This window comes from Sinocyclocheilus anshuiensis, unplaced genomic scaffold (genome assembly GCF_001515605.1).
Source record: "Sinocyclocheilus anshuiensis isolate Anshui unplaced genomic scaffold, SAMN03320099.WGS_v1.1 scaffold235, whole genome shotgun sequence".
NCBI classification, from domain to species: Eukaryota; Metazoa; Chordata; class Actinopteri; order Cypriniformes; family Cyprinidae; genus Sinocyclocheilus; species Sinocyclocheilus anshuiensis.
In genome coordinates this window covers 457,839-468,147 of record NW_015552562.1, presented here as the reverse complement: position 1 = coordinate 468,147, position 10,309 = coordinate 457,839, and the positions used below count along the sequence as shown (strand labels likewise).

Sequence of the window (10,309 nt, the reverse complement as noted above, 5' to 3'; positions counted from 1 at the left end):
GATTAGATGACGCGTCGACTCTGTATCTCCGATCTATATCCATGCACCTGCTGCATAACCGTTATTTTATGCGCTGTGACCCAGAGTGACGCTTCAACGGCTGCGCTCATTACAATGATGCCCATTATGTTGTCAGACATTGCTATGAGTTGTTTATGCATCTCAGAGTCACATTACGAAGCAAAGAAGCAAGCACAGATTTTTTTTTTTGTAGAAAACGTTATATTTATTCGTACAAACACGCTTGCACCAGATTTATATTTTGAGGTAAATACATAATAGAATAAATCTCTTTATATACAATAAAAATACAATAGCATGAAAGCAACAGGTTGAATAAATAAAACAAAAAGAAAGTGGTGGGAAAGCAGTCGTAACTGTATACGGATCAGCCAGACAGGAGAGGTTTCTTCGGGTCAAAATACATAACGCATAAGGCCAGATCTTTGTCTTGTCCATTCATTCAGTCTATTGTCACAGCGTTGAAACTGAATTTTCACGCTCGTTTTTCTGCTTTATCGCTCTACAAATTGTAATATTGACTTTTCACCTTGGACTGCAAAGGCCAATCAGTCTTGCTTTAAATTATAATTTTCTCTAACAGGCGTTTAAGGTCATGCTCCAAAGAATGCGCAAAAGTGCAAAGATATCGGAAAAGGCATCAATATCGGTAACAAAACGTACAAAAATAAGAACATTCTCATCTGTGAACTGTCGTTAAGGCAAACAGTGAATAGCTAATGTTGTGCTCTTGGTTCTATTAGAAAAGTAAGAGCAAAGTCCTCTGATTTTACACTACACGCTTCAGCAGACTCTATACAGACATGAGAACGCTCGAGTCACATTAATAGATGCTAGGCACGAAGTTGTGGTAGCTGTAAACTACATCGGTCTGCAAGTATCCAAAATCGTCCATGGCTGCGGGGCTGCCCGGGTCTGAATTGCAGTAAGACGGGGATGAAGACGAGGAGGATGCGCCGGATGGCCAGGAGCAAGAGTTACCGCCGGGGCTGGGCGCATCTCCCATGCAGCTTAGTCCTGGGAGCAGCAGCGCAGGGTCTCTGGGCTTGCTCTGCCGCTGGTCTGCGATCCGGATGGTCTCGGAAAGCGCCCAGATGTAGTTGTGAGCGAAGCGCAGAGTCTCGATTTTGGTCAGCTTCGTGTCGTCGGGAAAGGCAGGCAGCACGCTTCTCAAAGCATCCAAGGCGTCGTTGAGGTTGTGCATTCTGTTCCTCTCGCGGTCGTTGGCCTTCACCCGGCGGTTCTTCTTCACGACATGCACGGTGGCTTCGTTCCTGGCGCGCCCACTACGCCTCTTTTTCTGCTGGAGCTCGACTGGAGACGCAGGCGGCTTGCCGCAGGAGGACGCGGGGGACGCGGAGTGGAGGCTGCTGCGTGAGTCCTCATCATCCGTGTGCGTAAAGGAGTAGTCGCAGCTTGAGGTGTCCATGTCGGAGTAGACAGTCTCCATTGTTGGTAACCTGGAGAAATAGCAAGATTCAAGTTAGGAATACGCCAAAAACAAGCTCAGAAAGCCATTCCAAGTTCTCTGCGCGCAGCACTGAGGGTGCTTGGTCCTGCCAATACACACCTTATGTGGTCTGGGAGATGAAACTGGGTGTTTGAGGTCTTGCAGAGTCCTGCAGATAGTTTGTGTTGAAGTTTAAGGCACGCGTCTGTCTTGCTCTTACCCCTCAATCAGCTCGTGCGAGCTTGTGAGCTTGGCACACGACTGGCCTCACCTACCTTATATACCCTGGGGAGACAATGGACGTACCCCCCTCGCTTTGGCATTTTTGTGAAGGATGAATGAATGGTTTGCATCAGGTCTGCCCCGTGCCGCACGACCATCTCATTAGCATAATTTATGCCTGTTGTTTGTTCGCCCTCTGAAGCGTGCCTGCAATCACCGCTGGCCAATCAGGGAGCCGGAGAGCTGGCCAGCCACGCGAGCAGAGCTGTTGCTATCTGTCCAGCATGCACCAAGCCCACTTTAACTTAAATCTCTAGAGGAAATTGAAAAGAAGAGACAACACGGAGTGGCCCAAGGCTAGAAGACAAGTTTTTTTTTCTTCACATTTATCTATTGTATTTTGTGCGCTAAGCAAATCATTTGTGTTATTTTATAATAAAGATATACACAATTGTTTCGGTTTGATGCAAGATTATGAATGTGACTTTTTAAAAACACATTTTTTTATTCCACACAATTAATACAAGGTCCAACGTGCTATCAATTATTTGTAGCTTATATTTTGATACTTCGACATACAAACTTTTTTGTAGTTTGCAAAACGCTATTGTTTTTAAGTGTAGGCTACTTTACTCAACGTAGCCTATGTTACCTAACCGTTTATGTCATTATATATTAATATACCAACCTATTAAAATCTTGTACAGAATATAAGAAATGTCAACATATGATAAAGTTGATCAGAATTTGCCTCTCTGCACAGAGCACAGTTTTACCCACACAAATAAAACACTAAACTATTTTATACTAAACAATACAACATGCATGCAAACACAAAATATGTACATAATAAACAATGTATTAAGAACAGAAATGTAAACTGAATTTAAGCTGGTTTGGGCAAAGCGTTCTGGAAAATGAAATATATCTGTTCATTAATTTAACTACAAAAACAAAAACCATAAACCCTATTTTATCATAAAAGTAGGCATTACTTTAATGCACAATGTTTTACTTTTTCATATTTCACATTAAAATTATGTGTTTTTTTTAATAATACAATATTATTCTTTAAATTACAATATGTTCCCATTAAAATAAGGTTTTTCTGCTGTATATTTCACTTTATTCACCCTGCATGCAGCGCGCATCTTGAGTTATAACTCACAAGGTGAAAGATGCAGTTCAATCAAACTGCTCCACTGTGCCCAGTGCCTTAATTTTTATTTAAAGACATCTTTATGAGACAGCCATACAATTGTTCATTAATTATTCAATTTATTAAATTGCAAGCAACTCGCCCCTCTTTGGGGAAAAAAAAAATGAAGGGGCACTATTTAGAAATAATTTGGGGAGAGACCTGCGGCGCCTTTCTCCGTGCGGTATTATGGCGATAGGGGCACAGTCATTTATAAATAATTACACAATGTTTAGAGTCTTCAGGCATGTATGATATATCAAAGCGAGTATAAGGCGAATTGTTCCATTGTGCGCCTCTCCTCTCTCTTCTTTTCAGCTCTATACGGCTTGTCCCCCGTCCAAATTCTGCGCCTCTGAGCTTTTGTCACTCATTTTTCTCGGCCTGCGACACTCCAATAGCATTATTCTTATTCAAATAGTCCCAGCGTGAACAAAACACCCCGCTTCTGAGGCACGTTTGTGCTTTCGCTGGCATGAAGTGAAGCACAAGTGGACTAGATGCATAATTTTGGATGCATAAACTCACATGGACTCCTAAAACTTCTGAGACTCATCGGAACCTGCTTTGACTATAAACAGTAGACGATATTTAAATATTTATTTTTATTCACATTTGTTATTCACTCATTTTTCTCGGCCTGCGACTCTCCAATAGCATTATTCTTATTCAAATAGTCCCAGCGTGAACAAAACACCCCGCTTCTGAGGCACGTTTGTGCTTTCGCTGGCATGAAGTGAAGCACAAGTGGACTAGATGCATTTTCACATGGTAATCCCCGGAATAATCCTTTCCCCTGGCGCTGCGGCAGGATCGGGGCCAGAGGATCCTTTCTCCTTCTTCAGAATTCAAGCAGGGCAGAATAGGGCCATTACTTTTGAATGATAATTAATTCCTTACTCCAGTGCTTCAATTGTACGGGGATACCACACCCCAAATAAGAAAATCACCCCCACGGCCTCGAGAAGGTCTTAAGAGACTGAAAATAAATTCTAGGGTTACAATGTTTAAAGACACTCCCTGTTCTAATAGTCTTGGAACGTGCATCAAATCTCCACTTATTTATTTATTTATTTAGTTATTTTGTCATTAACTGCAGTACGTTTTGTGCAAATAAATATCATTTATTTTTCCAATGTTGGGAAATGTCAACTCTTTCGTTCTTTCTTTCTTTCTTTCTTTTACATTTGTTAAGTTATGTAAACATTCATTCATCCAAATTCTTTTTTTTTTTTCAATAACTGGGCTGTTAGCTACTGCATTTTGTGCTGTATTTACAAGCAAAAAAATTGCAAAAAGCAAAAATTTGCCATATTTTGTCAAGAATGTCTAAGTTAATATGCAGTAATTTATAATATTAATTACTTTACAAAATTATTTTTTGCATTTTATTAATTTAAAATACATAAAATATTTTTAAACATCAAAAACAACATGACATGACATTGTATTATATGATATTATTCATTTACATAATGAATATTTGTATTTTATTACATTTAAAACACATAAAACATTTATTAAACAATATTAGGTATTATATTATATTATTAATTTACGAAAGGAAGTTTTGTGTTTTTATTTAACTGAAAATAACAACAACAACAACAACAATATCATTTACATGTAATGTTTTTATTATGATTTAGATGTTTAGAGTGGCATGTGTCCTTTGTCTGAAATGCATTTATGATAACTAAAAGCTGCATTTCAGAAACATTACATTCCTATATTTAAAATATATATGTAAATGAACCTATTTGTTTGCCAAATACACCTGAAACATATATATATTTTTTGTATCTATTTACAAGATTTCAGAACAGGTGCTATTATCAAAATGCAATGGAATCTCATTACAAGCGATGTGAATGTAAATTTTCGTCTCTCTTTGTGAGTCAGACACATAATGTACCAGTTCGTGAACCTAGTACTATCAATCAGATGTCCAAGTCTAAATACAAACCCTACGGTGGGGCATTCACTTGTCTTGGTGTGTTTGTGCAAGTGCATAATTTACCTCTAGTTTACCCTGCATCAGCGCTAACAATGAGAGCTGTGTCTCTAAAGACTTTATATTTGAAAGTAACCAGGGCAACTCTTTGGTAAAATGAGAAGAAGCTTTGCACAAGCTACATCACCGTAAAAGGGAGGAAGTATACAGCCATTCCCTGACTAATGATAAGTTCATACACCTGACCTCACCAGACTGTTCCATGCATTAGACTTCTCGCTTAGCAGACCGACTGTCTTTCTTTTTTTTGCAACAATATCCATTTTTTGACGATTTTCTGATTTCTGTTTCTACATGTAATGCCCCCCAGAAACATAGGTTGAGTTGATGGCATCACTTGTAGGTGTTCAAATCAGCCATATGGTTTTGAGTGCAATAACTTGAATCTCTCGCCAACAATGGAGTAATTGAGAAGGGAAAGAAGTATGAGCTTGACTCGACAAAGCTGCAAAAACTCCTTCTTTCACTCTAATGAAGCTGTTGTCTGGAGATTCTGAGTGGGGTTGGGAGGGTGGTGGTGGACGTGATTTGTCATACAATCTGAATCTTTAGGAGGGCTGGAGAAAGACCTCCTCTCCATATGTCTGCTTATTTTGCATCTGAAAGCTACCTTTGGCGAGAGCAGGGGGAGAGGGGGAAGGAAAGTAGTGCGCTGAAGCTCAGGAACAGGGCTTTCTTTCCTTCAGCTCTGAGAGCACTCAGATCAACACTGGAGAAACTACAGCTTTGCTCTCAAAAAACAAAAGCGCCACAAAAGAAATATTATTTAAAAAAAGTGTGGTAGGTTTGCTTAGAAATGTTTAGTTTCTTTCACCTAGTTGTTAAAAAAATGACACCTAAAAATGATAACATCTAAGTTTTATTCAAGTCTAAAATATTATTTAATATCACTAAATCAACCTAAATACATTATACCAACAAAACTACATTTTATGGGTTAAATCAAGTCGAAATGAAGGTATCAGTTGCAGGTCACCACTTTTTTCCACAGTGTATAATATTTCCTTTGTATAAATCAGTCACAGAAAATTAAGAAAAAAAGCAAAAGAAAAAAGGTATATTAGAGTTTTGCATTATGTACTTGTTTCCTTTGAAAGCAGAACTTACTTCTGTGTTGCATAAAGTGATTAAAATATTTAATTATACTGTAATTTTTTTAAAGCAATTTATATTTTATATATTTATTTATGCATTATGTATTTGTTTATTTTGAAAGCAGAATATTTTTTATACATTTACAATACTTTGTTGATGTGTTTATAAAAGAAAAAATTACAATGATATATTTCATAAAATAACATATTTTATTTATGTATTTATTTTGTTTCCTTTAAAATCTAAATGTACTTCTGTGTTGCAGAAAGTGATTCAATTAATTACAATAATATCTTAAAAGAATGCATTTTATTCATTTATTATTTATGCATATGCATTTGGCTCAGAAATTACTATACATTTACACTGATTTGTTGATGTATTTATAAAGGTAATAATATTATAATTATATATTTATATATTTCATGAATTTATTTATTTAGTTTCCTTTGAAAGCAGAATTCACTTCGGTGTTGCATATAATAATATATTTTATAAAATCATGTATTTTATTCATTTATTATTTGTGCATATGTAGCTGTGGTTCTTTTAAATGCAAAATTAGCTTCTCTTTTGCAAAAAGTGATTAAATACAACGTCAGTGTTATTCTCAGCGATAAACATAAATATAATATGCCAAACTACATTTAATAGCCAAAAATACCTTAAATGACAAAAGAGAGGATGCTAGCACTGCAGCATTTTGCTGTTACTTTAAGCAACCTAGAGAAAATTGCATTTCTAATGCTACATTTCACAGCACAGTTGTTATTTTTCTTTGCAATCGAATGATAATAGATTCTCAGTCAGTACAGCTTCACTGGAGAACAGGTGCAATATTCCTTCTCATGCAGACCTCTTTATAATTTAGATTTTCAGCATGGATTTGTGCTTTTATATACCACTAATATGTGATATTTAAGTATGCCTTCACAGAGCTTGTCCAAAATGACTTAATATCTGTAAAATATTTTCTGTGCATTAAGACTTGCACTTCAAAGCACCAATTTGAAACTGATGAATTGCTATATGGGTTGATTTATAGGAATGGCAAAATTTCCCTAGAAATAGAAAGAGGGAATATGAAGGCTTTGATTAAATGAAGGCAACGACTCCACAACACGAAGGCCATGAACTTGTGACTGTAATGACATCTGCAACCCTTTTATAATATCAAGGCTACTGCGATGAGTGCCAGCTCTCTGCAAGAATGTGGCGTGGACAAAATGAAGAAGTCCCCAAGGACCGTCTTGGATTTGGAGCGTGCAGGATGCAAACCCCATCCAGCATGCTCAGATATCTGTGGACATCTGCCCATGCTCATCAACATGCATGGCTTCAGTCCTCGGCTATCTGACCTGCCTCGGCAACAATGGTGAGACAGTCTGATCTATAGCACTCCACTGCATTTGCTTTTATTTGCTTGTGAAAAGAAGCTTTTAAAACTTGCTATTAAAGCTAAACAGCAACAAAACTGCAAAGATACCTTTCAGAAACCTTTTGCACATATAAGCTTTATTTGTCACATAACATTTAGGGCAAGGGACCTCTTTCACACATCACATGTTTCATTGCTGGCTTATTATGGAAGGTATTGTTACAATGATCTTGATGCATGGTAATAATTACAGTTATCTATTATAATACTTTATTTAGTTTATTAATGTCTTAGTTTTGTTCTTAGCATACTACAACGAAGCCAAACATTAGTACTTCTTAATTTAATAAGGACATGGCAAAATGAAGAGCATGAAAAGCCAAAAATGTGTTGCTTGGCACAATTTTCGCACTAGTTTCACTTTGGAAGACAATTAACTCAAGCTCTACATCTTGGGGTTCAACAGCACTGAAATGGCGCTCTGTGTCTTCATAGCAAGTATTCATATAAAACCAGACACTAAACTGCTTGTCCCGTTAGAACAACTTCAAAGTTTCTACAATGGTCGTACATTGCGTAGCTTTGGAATCGCAGTGACCTCTTGTGGTCATGTTCTGCCTTGCATTGTGTGTGTAAGCGTTCAAAACGAGCCTTGAGATAAAGTTTGATTTTAAGACAAACTTTTGATTGAGTGAAAATCGTAACTAATTGGGAACAACAAAATTACTGTTTGCTTATGGAATTCAGTTAGCATATGTTAAGATGATATTAGAATGATTATCACTGTGTTTAATTATTTGGGTTTTTTTTTACAGCAAACGTCACTACCATGTTTTGTAATATGTATATTCCAGTTATCTTTTTTTGGGGGGTACTATCGTGAAAAAAAAAAAGGTTTTGCTGTGAGACAGTAACTAATATGTTAAAAAAATTAAGGATACATACAATTAACCTAGCAGAACAGTATTTAAATACATAATCTCCTCAAAAAATGTGTTTTTTTGGCTTTTTACACCTCAGAGGTCTCAACCTTTTTCACTGTATCTTACAATTAATGTAAGCTACTTTACAAAAGTGTCATATTTTTTTTTACATCATTTGTTGAACTGATTTTAAAATATTTAGTAAAGAAATATACTGATTTTAATGAACAAAACCATAATATTCAGTTGTGCCCCATGGGTTGCAGGCAACCTTTTAATAAAAATGTATAAAATGATGAAATGTAGCATTAAATAAAATGTATGGAATGACGGACGGAAATAAAGCAAGAAGTAACATCCTTATGGCCCTAAACACAGCATGACAGAAGGGCGTTTAAATAAACCTATTTTTACTCATGTTTATTGCTAGAAAATTACAAAATCACGTAATTCCGTTTTTTTGAATACCTTAAATAAATATTTGACAAAAAAACTAAAATAAATAGTAGTTTTATAAAATAAATGTCTCAAGAAATGTTTGTTTGAATCGAGTCTTCTAGGAACTTGTATGACTTTTAATTTGAAAACTCCCCCGGAAACACTATTGTAGCTGAATTCGCGCTTTTGAGTGGCGGCGCGTGAGCACGCAGAAATCAACACTCGCCGCTTTTTAAAATTAAAATCGAGATATCTTTAAGATAAAAAACTTTTAAGAGATGTTTTATCACGTAAGTTCGTAATTGTTTCGATTTTACTTGTAAAATGTACATTAGCATTAAGTGTTCCATATGTTCTTTTCTTGTGTATGCATTGATGCTGTTTTGTCTCGGCTAACGTTAAGTTACCTGCACACTCACTAGGTTTAGAAAATGTAGGATGTAATAAAGCTAGCTACTTAAATCTAGTCATTTTGAAAATTGATGGATATTATGTGGATTAAAAAAACAAAAAACGAATCAGTCAATGTAATTGTTAATGCAGAGTATTCTAGATACGTGCATTAATTGCATTTACTTTCATGTGACTTGTTGTTATGAATTTATTGTTGTTTTCTCAATAACCATCCCAATAGATCTCTTTGGAGCATGAGATTCTCCTGCATCCACGATACTTTGGACCGAACCTTTTGAACACAGTCAAACAGAAGCTGTTCACTGAGGTGGAGGGAACATGTACGGGGAAGTAAGTCCAACAGAAAGCAAGACATCTGACTTTTTTCAGTGAATATTATGAAATATGAATCTCAAATGTCTCTCTTTTGTGTCACAGGTATGGCTTTGTTATTGCAGTAACCACAATCGATAATATTGGAGCAGGTGTTATCCAGCCGGGCAGAGGTTTTGTGCTGTATCCCGTCAAATACAAGGCCATCGTGTTCCGTCCCTTCAAGGGAGAAGTTGTGGATGCAGTCGTCACCCAGGTTAACAAAGTACGGGTCCATTTTATCTTCTGTTAGTGCTTTTATTGTCATTCTTAGTTCATGGAGAGAGCCCTTGTATAAAGAACGTACTTGCACAATGCTCTTTTAAATGGTTTTGATAAAACTCACTGTCTCTGCGACTGATTTTTCAGACTTCAGTACAATGTTTTTCTCTCTTTCTTTTCCCAGGTTGGACTCTTTACAGAAATTGGCCCCATGTCTTGTTTCATTTCTCGTCATGTAGGTTGTTTATATATCAAACTGTGTAAATATTAGTCATTGACACTTGTAATTGTTTCATATCTGTGTTTCTGTTATGTCTAGTCTATTCCCTCTGAGATGGAGTTTGACCCGAACTCAAATCCTCCATGCTATAAGACAGTCGATGAGGTAAGACTCAATAAATCACCTTTAGGAAATGTTTTATTGAGGAGAATCCTTCAAGTCCTCATTTGCACAAATATAGGTGGTTTAGTGCTGGGCGGTATACCGGTTCACACCGAATACCGTTTTTTATTTTTGTTATGATATGAATTTTGAAAATACCGCAATACCGGTATATGTCACTTAAACAACGTTCGGAACGCG

The 10,309-nt window shown here is 36.5% G+C and overlaps 2 protein-coding genes across 2 annotated transcripts in view; one reads left to right on the top strand and one right to left on the bottom strand.

The window, feature by feature from the left end:
- Positions 1-844: 844 nt before the first annotated feature.
- neurog1 (neurogenin 1) lies at positions 845-1,735 on the bottom strand. Its single transcript, XM_016455394.1, has 2 exons — positions 1,592-1,735; positions 845-1,481 (listed from the first exon to the last, which is right to left on the bottom strand). Exon 2 carries the CDS (start codon positions 1,469-1,471, stop codon positions 845-847), a length of 627 nt encoding a protein of 208 aa, XP_016310880.1. The 5' UTR covers positions 1,472-1,481; positions 1,592-1,735.
- Positions 1,736-8,897: 7,162 nt separating this feature from the next.
- LOC107664727 (DNA-directed RNA polymerase II subunit RPB7) overlaps positions 8,898-10,309 on the top strand; it is a 3,915-nt gene continuing 2,503 nt past the window's right edge. The window contains exons 1-5 of the mRNA XM_016455376.1: positions 8,898-9,029; positions 9,374-9,483; positions 9,571-9,730; positions 9,911-9,961; positions 10,046-10,111. Coding sequence (XP_016310862.1) covers positions 9,018-9,029; positions 9,374-9,483; positions 9,571-9,730; positions 9,911-9,961; positions 10,046-10,111 — 399 coding nt within the window. The 5' untranslated portion in view covers positions 8,898-9,017. The remainder of the gene's footprint in view (positions 9,030-9,373; positions 9,484-9,570; positions 9,731-9,910; positions 9,962-10,045; positions 10,112-10,309) is intronic.

Bases quoted from the DNA above. Each gene is read 5' to 3' on its own strand.
- neurog1 (XM_016455394.1), bottom strand. From the start codon at position 1,471: ATGGAGACTGTCTACTCCGACATGGACACCTCAAGCTGCGACTACTCC.